The sequence below is a fragment of the Anneissia japonica genome, unplaced genomic scaffold (assembly GCF_011630105.1).
Source record: "Anneissia japonica isolate Jap-2015-1 unplaced genomic scaffold, ASM1163010v1 scaffold1489_len2284818_cov182, whole genome shotgun sequence".
Taxonomy (NCBI): Eukaryota; Metazoa; Echinodermata; class Crinoidea; order Comatulida; family Comatulidae; genus Anneissia; species Anneissia japonica.
The window spans coordinates 1640285-1663203 of record NW_022698455.1 but is presented as its reverse complement, the minus strand read 5'-3'; the positions used below and the strand labels follow the sequence as shown (position 1 = coordinate 1663203).

The window sequence follows — 22919 nt, the reverse complement described above, 5'->3', positions numbered from 1 at the left end:
TGAAAGTAAGCCTTAATGGTTATTAATAATATATTCAACTCAGATGAAGAAAGAATGTAAAGTGATATATTAAGGATCATCATCGTTATCATCACCAACAAGATAACAACATTTTACGACTACGCAGAAATTCCAGGGATAGAAATACATGGAAAAAATTTATCCAAGAAATATGCTAGAAGGATGAGACAGAAAGGTTGTGCAACTACTCAGCATAAGAGTAATTGATTGATTGATTAATGGAGATAACGGTAAGTAATTATCATGATATGGAACAAAGATAATCAATGAGAAACGCAAGATGGAAAATTATGAGATGGCTGCAAATTAAAAAAATATTTTGAATTACATTGCAGTTATTTCTGTAACCAGTATATATTGTGAACTTCATTTGTTGCTGCTTATGTTGTAGTGTATTAGTAAATGCGACATAAAGTAGGCCTAGATTTTTGTATTGAAAATGAATCAAATGATAAAAAAATAAATAAATAAACAAACATAGGGAATCAATGATAAAAACAAAATGGCTGCCACTTATGGTTGATCATCATTGAATTTATATAATATTTATTGTATTTTCAATTGTATTCCTTTAACATTATACTTTCATTTTGCATAGAATGGGAATGATAATTAGTACCTTACACTAGAGGATCTACTAAAGTAATCTTAGATGATAATATATGGTGACAGACTGTAAGTATAGACTTTGCTCTATGGTATAGACAGAGCAAAACTTCGCTCTATGGTTTAGATAATGCTTTTGTGAGAGATTCAATATTCAACTCTATATTTGATTATTATTAAGCAACATATTATCACTACCTTATTTTTATTTCTGTAATTAGTAACTGATACTAAAACAACTGATTATTAATGCAACATTATAATAATTATTATATATTATTACTGATGAAAAATTGATAAAATTATTTACATGTCCCTTTAATCTAAAAAAACATTATTTTTTACATGAGTGTCCCTTTAGGAAAGTATAGTACATACTCCAAGTATCGAAATACACGCCATCGTGTTGGGATTCAATATTTCGACATTAATTATGTCATCATCAGGAATGAAAAAATTATCCATATTAGCAAGCTTATATGCACTAGTACCAAAAGTAAACCAATCAAAACATTACCTCTAGTAGGTAACATAAAAGTGATTTAAACAAAAGATCAAAGCATTCTTACTCTAATGATCAAAGCTACCTACAAAAACAAAGAAAGCTCTTTTGAAGCTCTGAGCCCATTGTTAAGCAAAGGGTGTACTCTACGTATAGCGAACGCTTCTTTAAACTATAGGATAGACCCGTTTCGGGAGCTGTCAATAATGTTAGTACTAGAAAATATTAAACCTAATTTATTACTTACATTACAGATGACATTATCATTTTCAAGTATACCCTGTAATCCTAAAACATATTGGAATGCCTCACAGTTTTTAACATGATCAAATAAAACACTATCAAGATCGTGAAGAATGTTCTTTAAGTCTAGTTATTAAGCACCTAACTGTCTTACCAATATAATCACTATTACAGCCTGAACATTTAAAATGATAGACAACAGAACTTCTGTACTCCTTAGGGGTTAGATCCTTAGTAGATATAAAATGAGAAACATTTTTATACTGCCATAAAGTTATGAATTTTACCTCTTTAATTAAGTGTTTCTTTACCTTATTTAAACATCTACGTAAAATAAAGTGTCCCTTTAATCTATAAAAAATTTTATTCTAACAATATTAACAAAAAGACTGACTACCTCTTTAAGATTAGAAGGTGATTGATGACATACGTAAGGACTAGTCTCTTGACCAACATAAAAAAAAAAAAACTACAATGCATTTGGGAGAGAATCTAGATACACTTTACTACATGGATTGAAAAAAACCAAATTAATACGTGAAACAAAAACCATGAGTCCAGTAAATGGAAATGCTAAAAGATGAAAAAATAACCTATAATTTATTTATTCCATCTGCGACAGAAAGAGATTTATGCAGGTTTGGGGGTAAGATGAAAATGTCGAACCAAGGCAGTGGAAAATGAAAGAACTAATAAGGATGAAAAAGTAATAGACAGAATGGTAAGGAACAAAAAAATAATAGGCTGACAAACTTACTGTTATGACTTGATAACACGGGAGTAAATTGTCTCTGCGTCTGCTGTGTTCCGTTCTCAAAGAACAATTTAATGAGCTCAGTAAGGAATTGATCTGCAGCATTTACATAGGGAGTCATGCATATCTAATGGATTAGGGCCAATCAGATGAGAGTATTTTACAGAGTCCTTTTCTACTTCAGGGAGAAGAAGTAATTTGTGTGACATTGCAAGTGAAAAATCAATAGATGGTTATAATACAACCACAGGAGAAATACAATAATAGTACATGATATAGACTAAAGAAATTTGGGTAAAAAAAAAACAATGAATTCTCTAAAAAAGTTGCTGTTGTAATTAAGATTTTAATATTCATACAGTGAGTAAACCCTTAGGAATTAATCCTCTCTTAACAATATAAGTTAATTTTAAGCAATGAAAGAATGTAATGAATCAATAATTACAATTTAAATTTCCAAATATTCAAGGATAAAAAATATGGAATTAAATTTGAATTTGAATTACAGAATATATGGGAATATATTTTGTGTGGTTATTCTTCAGACAAAATAATTTTGCCATCTTCCCTAGTGGAGAAAATGTTCGCTGAAATATGTCTTTTTATAACTATATGATATTGCATTAGAAAAAAAATCAATAACTCATTCTAAAATTCTATTATTAACTATTTTTAGTTTTATAGAAGCAATTGTTTGTTCTCCTCTTAATGTTTTATTCAACTGCACAGTACCAATTACGAAAATTAGTATTTGACTGAAGTGTACAAAATAACATAAATGATATTAACATTGTTTTTTACTATTGTCATAATAACAATGTTAAAAATCAAACTATAAAAAAAACATATAGTCTATAATTTCTAACTAAAATATCTTACAATAAATCATTAATGGTATTTTAAAGCAAAATTTTCTGTATCTCTAAGATAATTACTATCCAACAATCTGTGGATCCGTATGAAAATGGAAAAGATGTTTTAAAATTACAAAAGCAATAATCAATAATAATATTACACAATCTATCTTTTCGAACGTAGCCCAAGAAAAAACAAATTGAGCCACATGAAAACAAGATGTTTTGATATAATATTTTGCGTTCTTGTGGGAGTTTAGGGATCTCGGAAGACTTGGGAGCCTCATTTAACCTTCATAGTCTGTAACGAGCACAAATGTAATAATAACAGTTTTATTACATTCTACTCTGGGAAATTCCATTCAACTGTTGACAGAAAACAAAATTAAATGCTAACATAAAATGTACACTGCATGAGAGAGCTTAATAAATGTTCGCCTGCAGACAAGACAAAAATGTTTACACATCCTCAAAATTTTTTTTATAGAGAAATATGTGAAGATAGGTATCCATACTAGTTTAACATTGCGTGTTAGATTCTTTTTTTTTTTACGATAATGTACAATGACCAAAATGTATGCAAGTCAGCTAACATAACACACTATACATTACACGGTGTACTCGCACTTGTTAAATACATTTTGCTCGTTGAGTTTTAAGAAACTGTCCAAGATTATTAATGACCCGTTAAATGATCATCTACAGCTTTGGTCTAGTCTGCCCAGCAACATGCAACTTGAGAAGAGCGAATGATATATGATGCATAAAGGATGTAACATGCTTTACAAAATCATATTAAAAACATCTTGCAGACATATTTACTGTGAGCCAAGTTGAGTTCCACATTATGCAGCTAAAATCTGGCAAACCATGTGAAGTAATTTCATTGGATGGATGATATATCTGAATGTGTGAGTATGTTGTTCTACTTGAAGGACAGGTGCTATCAGGGAAATTTGGGCCACTTTAAGCTGTTGCAAATGTTTTAGAGTGTATTACTGTATACCAAAATGTAAATGAGATTGGTTCTGGCAAAACCAGCTGTTGAGTTTTTGGTAGATTTTGCATGAATTCTTTAAAACAGTGTTTATTTGATGGAAATTGGTTGAGTATTAGCGAAGTTATGAATATTTAATTAATTGGAAATCGGCCGTGTAGGTTTTGAGAAAACAGCTACCAAAAATTCCAAAATCAGTAGTTTATTGTTAAGATTTGTATTTAAAAATAATTTTAATATAATTTTCAGTTAGATTTAGTGACTGATATTTTGCAGAAATTATCTTCAATATATCTTATATTATAAAAACAATATGAAATCCTGAAAATGTTCAAAATTCTTGAACGTTCTTGGTGCTTGTGCGAAATTACGACAAACAGAGCGTTTTGACAGAGCCGGTGACTAATATTTTCCCTTTCTGTGTGTATTGTAGACAACGTATGGCGTGTTGACCTGTCAAACCAAGAGATTCAGCCCCCTGCACCGCTGCTGGCACTGTTACTGGTCATATGCTAGTTTTGGTGTTGAAAATATTCAGATAGAGGGCAGTGCAAAGCAAAGTTGTCAAGACTCACCCATTATATGATAAAAATATATATTTTTTTTTGTCATCGGCATTCAAATTTACCGATGCCCTAAACAACCATTAAAATTGCCACATTACACCTGTATGACAATTGTAACGAGGCTTTAATCTGACAATATATACAATAATTAATAGATTACTTGTTAATTTCCTGGTTGGTTAACCATCAACCCACGCACACTAAGATGTTGAAATTATATGGCAACTTGATTGCATGTGTGAATACCTAATAGAAATCACTTCTTTTGTACTTTAGCAATATTACACAGTCTGGCACGCCAGGATGTAGTCAGGATTGGTTTCTTTGTGCCCGATAGCATGCACTGACCGTATAACATAAAAGAAACTCAAGTACTGCACAAAAAAAAACACCAGATTTTTACAAGAGATTCACTATCATTTTAATGAAGCTCAATTACTGAGTAATATCTCACGGCAATTCATAGTCATTTATTATCTTGTCCAATAAACAAGATAAATATAATGCAATAAAATTAAAATATAAAAATTTCATGACATTATCTTTAATGCCTATTCATTTTTAAAAACTATTAATAATTTAAAGATAGTTTATCACCTAATTTTAGAATAAAAAACTTTAAAAAATAATAATTATTAGTAAAGTATAACCATTATTCATCTTAATTCATTGCTTGTCTTAGATTACAATATGAATATAAGTGTATCCAAGATGAAAGGTATTAATTCCTATACTGTATTATTATTATCTAATTTTACTACTATTATTATTATTATTATAACCAGTATTATTATTATCTATATGAATTTTTTTTTTTTATGTTTTCAATTTGAATTTTATACCTTGTGATTTTATATTTTAGATGTTTATTTTTTCAATTTTGGCCTGTAAATGGGAACAAACCGTTCTTGTTGGACAACTGTTTCAAATAAATAAAAATAAACGGTATCTTTATTTCGAAAATATCAAACATACAAAGAAATATCATTCAATGGCAGCCAAAAAAATTACAACAGCAATTTTCCTCGATTACCTTAATTTGTATTTTATTGGCTTTTCAAATGAAAGTCAGAATGAGAGAATGAAATATTCGTTGCTAAATTACAGTCACTGAAATAATACCATTCCTAGCCTTTCCAAACATACATTTCTATATTCAAATTTAAGGATTTTGAAATTAAAATGGTTGAAAACCAATAAAAAAATAAATAAATTTCTAAACTTGTGTGACACTTTTAAATAAAAAAATATAAAATGTTTAGTTAACATTTTGAGGAATTGTATTTTTGGGAAGGTATACAAAGATACAGTAAACATTGAAATTCTCCCTACGTGTAAAAAAGAGTTCTAAGTTATATTATCGAGGTGTTCCAAATTTCTCGGGACAACCTCCCAAACTTCCACAAGCAAGCAAGAATCTCTTGGAAAATAACCCATTTCCCAATTTCATAATTGCTTCAACTACATTATTATCAACTGTCTCACGGAAGTCAGTGTCAATAGGGGGCAGGGGGCTAAGCCCCCCATCGGTCTGGTCAAGCCCCACCCCCCCTCCATTGGCCAAAGCTCATCGGGCAGTTGGACCAAAAAAAAATAGGCCTAGTTTTCCCATCCCAGTAACTGCCTATGCCAAGCAAAATCTGTCTCAGCAATCTTCGTCTGGGTCTGATCAGTCAAGCAGAACACCTAGAAGTCCCAATTTTTTTTTAAATCTTGTTTTGGGAGGAGGGGACACCCCCTTCCATATCCACTCCCCCCCCCCCATATGACAGGGTATTTATAATATTTAGGAATTTAGTGTCAAATGTCATTAATTGGTCTTTTCCAGTTTAAAACCAAACATCTTTCTCCCTGACACATTTCAAAATGCTACTATTGGCAAATTTTCAACATGATTTTTATTGAGTTAAAATTTACTAAGATTGATCTGACTAGGTTCATGTTCTATTGAACATTATATTTCTTTTCTGTTTTTATTTTTCTTAATAATGTGTTTAACATTTGAAGCTGCAGCTTCCCCCAACCCTACTTAATTTCACCATGTCTAATCCCTAGAACATAGCCATGTATATCATTATGTTATTACATTGCCTTGGGGACAACAGGGTCAAATAATCGACATAAATACATCTTAAGCGCTACATAAATATTCATTACTTTTAGTCTACAGACTGCAAGTTACATGTTGTGATCTTTCTTCATCACATACTCTTAAAATGTTACTGCTTTTAGTAATCCGCTTTTCGAATATTGTTTTTGTGTCTAGTCAAAATGTCGTTTTCAAAGGCAAAAAACCACCGTGTAATGTTCATCTAGAGCGAGTCGCACACTGCCCTGACCTGGACAACTAATCAATCTCCGATTTGTGAGAATGCTTGACAACATGACGTCGTCGTCTGCTGAACCTGTCAGACTGCTACTGACAATCAGGAGATGACGTCGTGCCCTCAAGCACACACACTGAACAGAGATGGAGTCATAGGCCAAAAGTATGACTGATTTCGTCAGCCGTCAGCAGCTAAAGCCCCTGTCACACTGTAGCATATAGAACCAACGTATGCCGACGTTTATCAAAATATTGGTTTACGTTCGCGTAAGTTGACATTCGCTCGTGACACGTTCGTAATACGTTTGGCATACGTTGTATTCGTTAGCTGTTCGTTGGGTACGCTGGGGTCGATTTTAATTTTTGGACATGTTCAAAATTTTGAACGTATGACAACGTTCTGCTACATACGCTATATATACGGTGAGCATTCGTTGTTTGAACGTTTTGCACGTTGGGTTTACGTTTTCTGTTCGTCCGTTGTTCGTCCAAACACGTTCAATCCCATTTGAAATGTTGCCATAGCAAATGCATGACGTATTCATAGCGTTTGTCTAACTAATGAGTAACGAATGGCCAGCGAACACTTAGCGTATACCGACCTACATCAACGTTTAGAAGGCATCAATACGTTAGGCATACTTGTGACATTCGCTGAGCATTCGTTGTGTACGCTGAACATTTGTTGGTTGAACGCTGCGAACGCGCTGTCATTCGTTAAATGGATGCTAGTTGTACGATGAGCATTCGTTTCTCATTTGTTGGGCGTTCGTCTTTCATGCAAAAATGTTATTTTTTTTGCCAAAACAATTGAGAGTATTTGAGCGTATCGGGACTTATAAAAAACGAGAACGCTTGGCATACGTTAGGTCTATTCGCTACTATGTGACAGGGCCTTACCATACTGAGTGCCTGGCATTCGAGTTGGAATGATTCACGAAATGATACAATATAAATATTACAATTTGCAACAGAAATACAATATTTAGTCTACTGCTATGTAGCTATTCTTTCTTGACAGTATGTCGATTATGTCAACCTTTTCACATCCTAATAATAATATGGTTTCAGTGCAGTGTCACAGACAATTAAGGGTGAAAATCTGACGATGTTTAAAATTTATGTCAACCTTTACTATTCAAATCTTCCGACCAGCTCTGATAGCCATGTCAAATGGCCAGCTTAAAGCTAATCACATATGGAAATCCAAAAAATTTTATATTTGAACGGGCATTAAAATGAAACTAAAATTTAATTATTGATGTCATGTGTGTGAGAGAGCTTTCAAAATTAATGTAAATGTAGTCTATGATTGGCAACACTCCCGTCGTTTAGTTCTATCGGGGAGGTATAAATAACCCGTTGGTTCTATCCACCAGTTTCTGAATCAATCTAATTTGCAAGTTTAACGAACTAGAATATGCAAGTTATTGGATCACTGACACTGTCCAATCAGAATGGATCACTAAATTCAATGATTATTTCTAGGCAGTGTTGAAAAAGCAAGGTCTGCGTTAATTACAAGTGTTTCTTCTCTTGATAATCTATTTCGTAGACTCTCTAAATGATGGGCAATACCATTCTTAAGCAGGTGTTTCCAAATTCATCAAAACAAACCCCTTTAAAATCATTAATGGTTTTAGTTCCATTATTGTAATGAACAATACTGCGTTTTCTTATTGTGGTTTGTCATTTTTTTTTTTATGATTATAAAAAGGAATATCATTTTAAACCTAGCCATACATATCCTAATTGAAAAATTTCCAGTTTTTCACAAAGATTTTGCTTAATCATACAATTCTCACTGAACAATTGAGCTGGGCACTCATTATCGGCGACGCGATTCTATGGAGAACGCAATGCCACGACGAGTGCGCAACAGACAGTTTTTAATGAAGATCCATTCAGACCGCCACTGACAATAAAGCAAACAGTTCCACATCGTTTAATGCTCACAAGGAGTTTCATTCATCGGCCAATGGTCGTATGACCGTCACACAATGCAGTGAGTGTCCTGCCTAACTCTACAATGGGTCAGAGCGAGTTCAGCAATGGTGGGTACTCGCTCCTACCCCATCATCTTAGCAGCAGCAAAAACAGTTACATAAAAGATTGAGATTGTTGAAACTACAGAGCTTCTAAGGGTCATAACCATCTGGACACCTGCAATAGGTAAGAGAACTTTCATCTGTACTTAGACCATATGCCTCCACTTCAACCCCCGTCCCCACCTCCCCTCCTTACCATAGGTCCACCATTGCCACTCACACTTCCCTAGCAAAAATGAAATGTCCCACTGTACTTTTAACAATATACTGTACTACAGATTTGAAATATTTTTGCCACTATTTTATCAATCAGTTCATGATATGTTGCTCACTGCATCAGAGTGTTAAGGTGTGTGGGTGTGTATGTGTTTTTAAACAAGCAATAGCTTTTGGGTAAATTGCTAATTGCATTTTTACTTACAAGAATACCATGTGTTAACCTGCTTAATTTCAGTTTAATAATATAAAAGCTTTTGGAAAGGAATCCCAACAATTTTGCAAATTAACATTTGACTTACGAGGAGTACTAAGAAATCATGTTTAGCGGTGCAACGTTTCAACTTAGACTTCAACAAAACACATTAAAAGAAAACTGCTATTTTCCTGATATACTGTAGTTGCAGCCTTCAGAAACTATTGGATTTAAAGAAAACTCTGTAAAATAGTTCATCTTGTCTCTTTTATTCAAATTCTTTGGACATTTGTTGACCGGGGTATCCATGGTCTATAGCAGCTTCAGTATCTAATTAGAATAATAATGGTAAAAGACATTTGTTCTGGGACCACAGGAAAGTGTTTTTAATTGGAGGGAGACATGTAGTTATTACCGTAGTTCTGGGAAATTCAGTCAGTCTGGGATTCTGAAGATGCATGGTAGCTATGACTACTTGTAATATGACATACAGCATTCAATTCCATTAAGACTCACTAAATTATTTTAATTATTTCTCTGCTACATTTTGCTGAGCAATAATCTATATCAACAAAACAATAGTGGTCAGCTGACGTTACAACTAAAACAGAGCCACCTTGTGAATCAGGCCAAGTCAAAATACCAGACAAACCAATATACTGACTAAATCTCATTTAAGAGTTGTTTATCAGAACAAGATCTGCGAAGATTTAAACCCACGCTCCTGTAATTAAAAAATGAGTACAATAACCATTGGTCCATATCTTTCCATATTTTGATAATATGGTTCGAGAAATTATGAAGCTGTATTGAGTTTTAAAAATCGGTGATGGATTATTCTAATGACAAAGTGAGATTCATAAATAATATCTGGTATCTACGCTTGCTGAATACTATGCATAATTAATTTGCTCATTTACATAATAGGGAACACATATGCAATATGTATCATATAAAATGTAAAATATCCCCAGTTACGCCAGACACTCACTGCGGCTGTCACACAATGGTTATACAATAAATCCAACTCCGCTATCGACGCAAAGTATTCTGGTGATTGTAGGTGGCAGTCTGAACGAATCGTCATTAAAAAAATTTTTAAAAATCATACAAATATTTTTTGAAATTAACTTGCCCATTTTGAAGTAACATAAAAGAATATCAACTTGAACATGGAAATTAGTGCTTTTAAAAAATGTCTACCCATCAGTTTACAGCGAAAAATGATAGAAACGCTTCCAGTCACTGAAAGTGTTTTATTATTTTTATTATAATTTGTTGGTTTAAAAATTAGGGTAGACAGTTTTTAAATTCAATTACTTCTATGCACAAGGTATTATAATTTGTATGTTATTGCAAAATGAGCAAGTTTATTTCAAACTTATTTTTTATGATTTTTTACATTAGCAAGGGACAATACATCTTTAAAAAGGATGCTGGCCAACAAATTCTCTGCCCACACCTCCCCCCCCCCCAACAACAATCCCTGCTGGGAGCAGTTAAGATATTTCTATTGAGTGAGAAATTATCTAAAAAATTAGAAAGGCTAATAAATGCTGGGGTTTCCAGGACCCCGACAATATGTAAGGGAACACACTAAAACCCACATCCTGGAACCACTGATCATTACTTGTAACTATACCTTGTGCCCACATTCCCCCACCCGCCTCCCACCACACAGGCAAAAAAATTCTTCTAAATCTGTCACTGGCAGCAGACATCGTAGAAGGTGGTTGCTAACCCCTCGCTGCATCTATTTAGTAAAGTAGGCCTACAATTCCCTACATTTTCTTGAACACAGGCAGGTCTTATTTTACTGATAGCTGCAGCACTTTGATTTTGTCACACATGTCATTGCCTATCTTCATAGACCTGTATTTTCTGACATTTATGAATTTCTTCATCCTTGGCATGATGTTATTGTTATAAACATTGTTTGGTTGTCATAAATTACTTCCAAGTAGGTCTACATCATTTTTAAATATGGTTATGGTAGATTCGGTGAAAATTGTTCTACGAACGAGAACCACAAAAAAACAACTTGCAGTAAATTAACAGGTGAATAAAATATTTTACAAAATGGACTGTATCCATTAAATCCTAGAAAATGCAATGGTTATATCTTTAACAAAATAATGACTGAAAAATTAAAGATGAACAACACTAAATAAATAATCACGTTCATTGAACTGTCGAATTGCCCTTGAGAAAAATGAGAGATAGCGATGGTTTTATCTCAGAGTCAATGGCCTCAGTCTACCAATAAAGCTATATTTATCAGCTTACAATACATTTTAGATAATTGGGGGTTTTTTTTAACAAGAAAACCATTTTTTTTTTTGTCTTTTAAATATTAATTATTCCTCTAATATTTATTAAACAAATACACCTACAATTTTTAGATTCTTTATTTTAAATAAAATAATCACAACTATAAATAAATATGTTTCGATAATAATATCTCTCTATCCTGTCGGTACTTCTTTGCAACATCTTCACTTCTCTCTCTATCCACTGCCTTCTATACTCGTTTTCACTGTCTCAAAGTAAAGATAATCTATTATTTAGACGAAGGAAAATTTAAGTATTTAAGACTGTCTATGTTATTAATCCCCGAAGTATCACCATCATAAACACAGTAATAGCCTGCGTATAATGGGAATATGCTTATGGTAAGACCTTAAGTGTGTGCATAAAATTGCGAGATAAATTCTGTACAGCCAGACTCTACAACGATAGACAGTTTTAAAGCACTGAGAAAATACCTAAGCAACTACTTGATATTACAATATCACCTCTTGAAAAGTGCTACAATATTTCACCTCATACATTATGCAAGTATAGTGCATGAATAAAAATTATACAACTTGTAACAAAATACTGTGGATATTTATTACTGACAACTTAAATATACCTGTCATATTATGTGAGTGCATTTTCTTAACTTATAAAGGCTGGGTATAAATTTAGCATAATCACAAAATACGGAAAAAACATACAAAATGTAATTAACATCAGTCAATTATAAGTGACCAATTATAAATTATATACTTTCCAATGATAGATATTAAATGTTTTTCTCTAACATAATTTAGTATAAAACTGCTTAAGTGGAGTACCAGACAATTAAAAGGTTATAAACAAAGAAAAGAAAAGATTTGTTAATACTCTGCCCGCCAAACACAGAGATCTTCATGTTTGGTGACACAACGCTTGACCACCAAACATGGAGATCTGCGTGTTTCAGGTTTTTTAACAGAATCAAATAGACGGGGTAATTACCGACATGTACTAACAATTTGAACACTATATTTAGTCTGGACCGTAAGTATTTCACCATTCGTTTGTTTACATTGTGCATAGCAATATTGATGTACTTTCACGCAATTGCGATTATCTTAGCTTCGTTGTGCAAAATTGCGTAAATCTCCAAAAGTGAGTATTCATATTCATTTTACTGTTACAGGTCACAGATTATGATTAGAATAAAGTGTTTGGAACCATTGTAAAGCTAAGATGTTTGCTTTGTTCATTTTCCCTCCTCCTTGTGACTGCTACCCCTCCCTCCCTTAATTGTAACAACTATTTGGTCAATGAAAAAAAAAAAAACTTTGTCAAAACAATAGCTATACTATATAACAAATAAGAAAATGAGGTTCTGAAGCATTGCTACAGTAGGTCAAAATAAAGTATTTGATTATCCCATTCTCAAGGTACAATATACTCCCAACCTTGAAGTCGGGGGTTCGAAACTCCCGCTGTGCAAGTCGCTTGTGTCCTTGGGCAAGGCGCTTTATCTACGGTTGTCTCTCTCCACCTAGGAGTACAAATGCGTACCGGGTAGGTTCAAGCACAGCCTGCGCTGAATACAGCTGCAACATTATGGAATTCCCCCATGGGGCTTGAGTGTGTGTTCCATATGTGCTTGATCCAGTGATCTGGGTGTAATAATGTAAGCGCATAGAGGTCCCTACAATATGCGCAATATAAGTCGACAATTATTATTACAAATTTAGATGTATTAGAGTTAAGTGTATATCAAGGTAATTGATTTGAGATTTTTTTCATCAAGAAAAAATGGTACAAGTCCTTCAGGATTTGAAATTAAGTTTAGTTTCATGTTACTACAAGTTTTATGCAGTCTTTCGTAACATTCAATTTCAATTTTAAGCTGTCTTTAATATACATGACGTTAAAAGCATAAATCAACTGCCAACAAACGAAGCATTGAACAGTAATGTATAAATATATAGAGCGTGCTCATCAAAAACATGAATTTTATGGACGATAATGAGTTTCTTCTTTCCCGAAGAATATTTTCAAATCATTTACAAATAACTTATAAAAAAGTAGAATCATGGTACAGAGAGCATGCCAATCCCTTGAGAGCTAGAATTAGCACTAAGCTGATTTTTTTGCTAATATTAGAGAGCTTTCGTTATCTCGTTTGAGAACCAATCCGCTGAGAAAAACGCATATTTTTGTGTATGACGTCACCAAGTTAGGTCTAATTTTCAATTTCTCGCATTCAAAACCGATGAATCGAGAACCAGAAGCTGAATGTGTTGCAACATTTTAGTGAAATTTTATTATATTCTATATTAAATGATTATAATACTACCTTGAGAAAATCATCAAATTATCAGAAAATCAAATTTTCCGCAGATGTTCACAAAATCAATGTATTTCGTCCTAAGCTAGGCCCTAGCCATTCTGTACCATTACATCAGCCATCATGCCTCACCGGCCCAAGCGCGTGCCACGGTTGTAGCAACAGGCTGTGCTGCCACCAACAGTTCGGTTCTCGGGAGAACGCGAAAAATAGGTAGAGAAAGCCCAATATCTTTTTAACGAGAACTGTAATAAGAACGGGAATTTTTTATCGGTGGACTGGTTCTCGAACGAGATAACGAAAGCTCTCTAATAATACATGTTACAATGTTTTATAATATATATTAGGTTTATAATTATATAACGCTTAATGGCAGCAAAACTCAGATTATTACCCCTGGTCATTGGATCAAACACATGCAACACATATCAGCTCCCTGGGGAGAATTGGATTGGATTGGATTGGATTTATTCGGTATAAACACCAAGGATAGCCCACTAAAGTCCTTCTGGTGGTGATTGGGCAGTACACCGGGAGACAATCCCCTACTCTTTTCCGAAGAGTGTACTGCATTCTTTAACATGCACATGGGCCATAAATGCACACAGGACCAACAGTTTAAACGTCTCATCCGAAAGACGGTGCGCTATTGTAACTTGTTTTTCAGCCCTCTAGCTGAAACACAAGGAGAGGCAGCGATGGGAATTGAACCGGGGACCTAGAAATTTTCACGGTTCAGCGCACAAACAGTGGCTACCACCAGATTAGCCGACTGAGCTAAGCTGGTCTCTCTATTCTATAATGCTACGTAGCTAGTATCAGAACATTCTGACATATGCAACACCTTGGTTTATATTTACTAACCATGCCGGGAAGCCAGCTCATTTTAATCATTTGTATTGATCATATCAATGCTCCTAAAAAAACCAACACACATATTTACTTGACGATTTGAGTAACAATGGTTACACTTTCACAAGCCATATTGATCATTGAAGGAGATATTTACGCAAGCTGATACTCACTCCATAAGTGACACAGATGCTAATTAGGTCAGGCTCCCAAAGACAAATAATAGTTGCCAAAATGTAAACGGGCTCAATGGAATATGAACCAAATGGTCATCTGATAGAATTTAAACTTTCTTTTTCCACTTTATCTCAATAAAACTATGGTTATTAATATTATTTTAAATTAATAAAATTATGTCATGATTGAAAAAATTCATCGGATTTTGGGTTTTATTTAAAAGGAATTTCAAATCAAATAAAAATGTATGCCCTTGTCCTTTTTTGTTAAATAATATTTTACAAGACATTTTTAGTTGGAAAAAAAAAACAACTGTAGGCTCAAAGTGTCCATAGGAAATGAGACAGATTCACAATGTTTATTAATAGGGACTTTCGATGGTGACAAGAACCAGGCAGATTTAGGGAGGTGGCACAGGAAGGCATCTTCCCCCAGTTTTTCCTCTTTTATTTTTTAACTAAAATACGTACAAAATGTTACTAAATACTAAATGTTCGTAACAGCGTATAACTGAACAGGAATTATACCACTATTGGATACTTATTAATCTTTATATCATATCATGTAATCACATTCCATCTAGGCCTCTATGAAATTGGTGCCCCCTAGTTAAAAACGTCTGGATATGCCCGTGCTAAAATGGATTCACTCAACTGTGACTGGATTCTCTGAACAATGTAGATTCATCCCAGCCCCACATCCTAGAATTAAAAACACAATGAGAACTCAGCGTCATCACGTCCTAGATTTAAACATCTTTAATGCAATCAATAAAATACAGTAGCTTCCTAATGTTATAGTCGCGATGCACTTTGTACTTTCTCAACAAACTACAAAATCATCTGTTTCAATATCTTTCTTATAGCCAGTGAGTCTACTTACTACAAGGGACGGAATTCATGATGCATAGCTGTTACTGGTCACATGGCCTATTGTGGGTATTCTTAATAGTGTAATCATTGCTGTTGCTGTTATGCAGCATGCGCAAAAAAAGTGTTTTAGTAAACAGCCAATTTTACTGTGTTGTTGAATACAACTTTGATGTTTAATATGCTATCATTAAATGGTAAATAATGTGAACAAAAATACTGTAATACACTTATTTTGTACAGTAGTCAAATACGGGAATGAAAATTTTTTTTTTTTTGAGTCGCCCACTACCTTGAGATAGCAGAGACTCGTAGTTCTGCCTAGTTTTTATTTACACACATATGGAAGGCGAGGACCTAAAGTAGCTCCAGGTATGCAGAGGCCTAAAATTTCATGAAAAATCTACTATTTGGGGCCAGTATCATTGTGAGCATTATGACAATATTCTCAAGTTCAATTTCCAAACAATTTGGTATAGTTTACTGGCATTCCATTATTCTACATATACTACCTATATGTGCCTTATACCAGAAACAACTCGCAATCGCCATACAAAAACTGCAGGAATTGTCAATGTCACTCATCACCAGCCTTGGTTTGTTAACCCACAGGAGGTCATGTGACTGCTATCATGAAATCAGTTTATTAGATATGAATGCACTGTTGTGTTAAAGCTCTGTACACATTATCAAATTTTATGCGACAAATAAATGTGATATGCACATATTTGGGTGTAATATGACATCATCATGCCCATATATGGGCACATCACACAAATTTGTCATATAAAATTTGATTGTGTGGACAGCGCTTGCAAACAACCAATCACAGAATGCAGATAAAAGATGTTTAAAACTCACAAAATTAATTTACATAATTTATAATAAGCAATTAATAGAGCTCCGCATAGTACACTATAAGAAAATTATTGTACGAAGGTTAGATTTAATGCTTGAAAAAATTTCCTGAGGGCTTGCAAGGCCCGAAGGAAATTTTTGAATGCATTAAATCTAATAATTTTCCGTTTAGTGTACGATGCATGCTCTACTAATTGCTTTAAAAGTCAATCGCCGTCTTTTAATTTTAGTTTTTTATAACCAACTGTTGTAGCAGCTATCGGTTGCTATAGTGATATGATCAGTATATATGTACGTATTTACATTTAGCTGTGCGTATGCTGATTTTTGCTTCTGCAGTACGCGTTTAACTCATCTAACATTAGCAGTACAGTACAGATACGATGAATAGGCCTAACTATTGTGTTAGAAAAAACTTGTTTGTAATGCTATATTGATAGACTTTCGTCAAAGAAATAAACATTTCAGCATTCGAGAGGGAATACAGTGACTGACGTCCTTTTTGGTCGGTGCATGCAGACAGGTAAAATCGTGCAATGATTTCATAACTAGGCCAGGCTACGGCCTATGCCTAGTTATAGTAGGAGGAAGCCCGGGCGGCCTGCCTGGCCGTAGGCCTACATCTAATTGTGTTCCTTGAGTCTTTAAAATAGGTCCAGAATATTTCTATTAAACGTTCACTTTGTTGTGTTTATGAGGGTCCATTGATTCAATGAATTCCTTAATTGTTCATACTTAATATTGAATTTGAAGTAACTTTCTTTGGGTTCTAATTAAGCTTGTTTTACAAAAGCAATTTTCAATTACAATTCAATTTTTATCACGGTGCGCGATGTATTCGCGGTGGTGACGAAAAAATAAGGATTTTTTTTTGCACACGAACCTTGAAAAAATCAAGCCATGCGTCCAATAATTAAAAAAAATATTGGACGCTGGGGAATAGGCAAATAACATTGCAAGTTACAGTGATGATGTCATGATTGACTTATAAAACTAATTAATATCATTTATAAATTTTTTTTATTTAAATATTTATTTTACTTTAGTAATATTATAACAATAATATTTAATAGATGAAAAAGGAATTAATTTACTTTATCATTGCAATAAATTCTTTTCAAATCATTATTCTTGACAAAAACTATCTCTATCAAAATAGTGCCCTCTAGGAAATATCTCACAAACGGCACTAATTGTCATGATGAAATATATTACATTTACCTAAAGGTTAACTATATATTTTTTCATATCGTTAAAAGGTGGTGTATAAACAATTCAACGCCTTAATACAACTAACCACCCAGTTAGCATTCTACAGGGAATTGCCATGACAACCATGACTAATAATCCATTGTAACTATGACAAATCTATACAGAACAATGACTTCTCTATCTTGGTCATCAATAAGCAAAAGATAATTAAATAGATATTGCAAGTAACAGTATTCACTTGAGGGCGCTATAGAAAAATCAATATGTGAATAAGATTTTCAGTTCATGACGTGCTATATGAAAATCTTGCATTTCGGTTAAATTGCTAATTGCCACCAAATAAAATATTGCAGATATATTTAGATGGTGTCTATTATAACATATGAAATAGTATTATCAAAACTGTAATTATTCCTTAGCTTTTACATCCTGATTTAACAAACAAATTTTATCCAAACACACCTATTAATAGATTCAAGAGTTTTCAAATTACAAAAATATACTCAATAAAAACAACATTTACAAAATATACTCACCAAAACACATAAAGCCTATTATAGGAATTTTTTTTTAATGGTGAATAACAAATCAAATATACTACAACAATATATGCGACAGTTTTTATTATGTGGATATTTGATAAGTTACGCATTCATATGGACGAGTGCTAAAGTTTCCCCAGCATGGGGCGCATTTGAAATATGTTTTCATGTGAATCGCTATATAAAAACAAAAATAAAAACTTCATGTGATTTCCTGTTCGGTAAAACAATTAATAAAATATAAGAATAATGATAAATGTTTCATGCCCGAAGGAATACCTCCATGTTTCATGCATGTGTTTTTAATAAGGCAGTGGCTAGGAATACAGTACTGTACCTTATCTCAGTAATGCCAATGGTGAGTGTCCCTAGCTGTTGCCAATCCTACCTTCTTTATCATTACCTAGATAGCATACGGTACCGTTTCTCTAGACACAACAAAGTTTAAATAAGGTCGGGATGGAAATCTAGCCAGCTTAGGCCGGGCCTATGCATAATAACTATGACAACTTTCAAAATTTCATTTGCATGATCAAAAGTATATATTAATTAAATTAACTACTACGGGACCGAGGCAAAGCACTCAGTGCTTAAAAGCCCCTCTTGTAAATAAAGTCAATATTAGTATTAGCGTATGGTGCAAACTTCAGTGGATAAAGTTAAAGATGATAAAATTAATTAATTTAATTAAATTACTGTAATTTTACATTTTTATAAAGATGATAAAATTGATAATGATGACACTTGTTTATACCATTAACAAATAATTAATATAATATATAACTGGAAAATCTAGCAAAAGACTATCCTAGCCTAGGCCCACCCGCCTCAACCAGGAAATTACGTAACACAAAGAAGAAGATAAACAGAGAACACAGAGCCTTGCATCCATCATCTCCTTGATATTGAACCAGGAGATGATGGTGTTTAGGCTAGGCTAGGCCTAGCATCTTCGAACTATATCACCTTTGGAGTTTACATTTATATTTAAGTATTGTGTGGTAATAAATGAAAGATTATACCTGAAAGTGGTTCGACTTTTCTTTCAGATGCAGTCTGAGAATAAAAAATAAATTGTTTTAAGATGGATGAAACATCAACATCTTCGTTGTTTTTCAGCAGAGGCAGACATGAGAGACTACCGAAAAAAAATAAATGTCGCCCTCAACGTTCAAAATTAATTCATTTCATGGACCACTGAAGATGTCATGTTTTTTTTAAATGTAAAAACACACACTGCACAGTTAAAGGTTGTTGATTGAACTTTTGAATTGCAATGCAATTAATTTGTATTTTTGTATTTTTAAGTAAGTTATTAGCTCACAATTACAAAAAATTGTAGGCCTAAGTTACGATAATATTGACAATTTATCATCAGAACGGAATCAAGAAGATTTATTTATTTATTTATTTAGGCACACAATACATGTGCCAAGGATTGTCAATAGCGAATATATCACTATCCTACTTGTAGGTGACGATCCCTTACACAAGAAAAACATACACACACAATGCTTTACACAAACTAAATCTCCATATGAGATTTAGGGAGTGGAGTTGTTTTGGTCGTGAGAAAAAATCCTGCAACTGGCAGGAATTGAACTCAGGACCCTGGGATTGGAAGGTAAACATCTTAACCACCAAGCTATTCAACTCCACACAATAGACTTAAGTAGGTCTATATTTATTTTAGTATAAATATGAAAGAATTATACAGCAGATGCAGAGTCTACTAGAATATGGGACAACCGAAAGGCGTTAATTTATGCGCATTATTTAGATGAATAATAGGAGTACTTCAAAAAACACATTGGGGCTTTCAAAAACTTAATTCTTACCCCTCCCAATGAGCAGTTTATGCAAAAAATACCATGTAAAATAATTATGCCCGTTCAATACGTTCTTTCATATGGCATTTGCATTTGCTGGGGGCCACTGAGAGTGGCCCCCAGTTCAGCCACGAACGCCAGGTTTGACAGAGCCCCCCTGAAGACAGTAACAACACCTAAAAGGAAATCATTCAGGAACAATGTAGATTCATATCCAGAGGACTAAGTTCAGGGATGGACAGTGCAGCCAGTGCAGCACTAGGGCTCTTATGGGCCCATAGGCCCTAGTCATAAAAATAATAATTTAAAAGTTGTCAACTTAATAATTTTTTTCATAAAAACGGCCAGCGGACCCCTGAATAACATAATTAGGTTTTTAGACTGAGTAATTTTTGATGTGTTAATTTCAATTGTTTAAATTATGTGCCACCAATTTTCTTGATTAATTTTATGAAACTGTTCAGTAGTTCTATACCTTGTCAGAATTTTCATTCTTTAAATTCAAAATACGAATCCTGAAAAATAAAAACGTTGGAACAGCTTTCGGAGTTCTCCCACCGGGGGAAATTGACCTCTCCCCGCACCCCAGTCTTCATTCTGGTTTACGGACCTTGACGCTTCGCATCAAAGGGCCTGGCAATTTTACTTGCACTAGGGCACGTTCTTACCTGCTACGTCTCTGAAAAAGTTAAACGGTTCAATGTATGGTGTTTAACAATATAGGCCTAGGCCTATAGTAGTAATGTCAACAAGCACTTGAAAGCGATGAATGAGCTTGAAAAAAAAATGGAAGGAACTTTCATCTGCATAACGGAACTCAATAACTTCGTTACACACTACACAAAGGGCTATTCTAACCACTCATATTAGTAGGCCTAAAAGATTACAAGAATCCCATAACAAATCTTAACAAAAGAGATGTTAGTCTTGAGTGCTTATGACCCTAATCGGTTCAATATCCTAGCAAAAATGTTATGAACGAACCAATCCGATGCCGAAAACAGAACATAAAAAAACTGCATGAAACTTTTATAAACATTCTCCCAAGTAGGATAATATAATAATTTACATATCTAATAAATAATTGGATCGAGACAATGGATAATATAACACCAAAAAGGGGCTTGGCTTAATGACCCTCTCCGAACCCCCATCGAGGAACTTCTGATAGCTTCTACTCCCCTCCGATCTCTTCTTGAACAAACACCGTGTAAAGTAGGCCTAAAGAATGCCCGTTTTGATACATTCCGAAAAATATTTTGCCTATACCATTAGCAGTGCCATCGGAGGTGGCAGTAGGCCCCAGGGTTTTCAACCACTGAACGTGAGTTTGAAGAACACCCTAGAAAACAAAGTAATAACACCTAAAATGAAATCATTCAGAAACGATAATCATTTCCAAATGATTTCGACCGAGGATTAAGCAAAAAGTAAACATGCTAAATTATGGTATGTTTAATAATAGGCCATGGTAAAGTCAATCAAGTACCGTATAGTTTAATTGCCTTGAGTCAACAAGCACTTGAAATGTGATGGATGAATTGGAAGAAAAAGAAGAAGGATGCCATCTGCATATTGCATAACGGAACTAAATGACTTTTTGACGAGCAATAAAAACACCACTTCTTTCTTTATTCAATCTCTCTACCTTATATGGGAAAAAAACCATGGTAGGCAGAGCGGAACAGACCTGAAAGTCCATAAATCGATGGTCCCGGAAGCTATTCTAACCCATAATAAATCTTTAAAAAAAAAAAAGATGGTATTTGCCAAGACTTGTTTGGTCTATATAGTAGGTTCAATATCCTAAAAGAATGTTAATACCAAAACAATCCGATGGTAAGACAAAAACATAACAACAACTGCATGAAAAATAGCGTAAACACTCCAAATACGAGGATTAAAAAAAAGGTAAAACGGTTAAATGTATGGCATGTTTAATAATATAGGCCATATTGGTAAAGTCAATCAAGTATTGTTTACTTGCATTGAATCAACAAGCACTTTAAATGCGATGGATGAATTTGAAAAAAAAGAAGGATGTCACTGTTGCATAACGGAACACAATGACTTTATGACGAGCAATAAAACACCATATAAAAAGCTCTTCTTTCTTTCCTTAGGCCTACTGTATTCAATTTCTCTACCTTTGCGTGTGGGAAAAACAACATTGACATGGTGGCTGAGGGGAACCAGCACATACATGAAAGTCTATAAATCGATGACTTTGTGACCAGCAATAAAAACACCGCATAAAGAGCTATTCTAACCCATAACAAATCTCAAAAAAGATGGTATTTGGCAAGTATTAAGTACTTATATAGTCAGTTCAATAACCTAGAAAAAAATGTTACTAACAAAACAACCCGATGTTTAGATAGACAAACTGCATGAAAAATAGCGTAAACATCCCAGAGGTAAGAAAAATTATAGTTATAGCACTTCTAGATGGCCGGAGATGGCACTGTCAAATATTTTTACCCTGGAAAATGTGGACCTTTGGTAATTTGGGGTCGCACACACATACACACCTGTCTCTTATACACATCTAGATGTGTATAAGAGACAGGTTCTATACCTTGTCAGAATTTTCATTCTTTAAATTCGAAATACGAATCCTGAAAAATAAAAACGTTCAA

General features: G+C 33.7%; 1 protein-coding gene across 5 annotated transcripts in view; it reads right to left on the bottom strand.

The window, feature by feature from the left end:
* LOC117102598 (putative complexin-1) overlaps positions 1-19598 on the bottom strand; it is a 38801-nt gene extending 19203 nt beyond the window's left edge. Inside the window, exon 1 of one of the 5 annotated variants that reach the window (XM_033242947.1) lies at positions 19474-19598. Coding sequence is in view for 1 of the 5 variants with exons in the window: in XM_033242946.1 (XP_033098837.1) it covers positions 2130-2231 (102 nt within the window). In the remaining 4 variants the exon portion in view is untranslated. Of the gene's footprint in view, positions 1-2129; positions 2276-19473 lie in introns of those variants that run through there. The other 4 variants (XM_033242953.1, XM_033242946.1, XM_033242948.1 and 1 more) reach the window with 4 other exon arrangements.
* Between the last annotated feature and the right edge of the window lie 3321 nt (positions 19599-22919).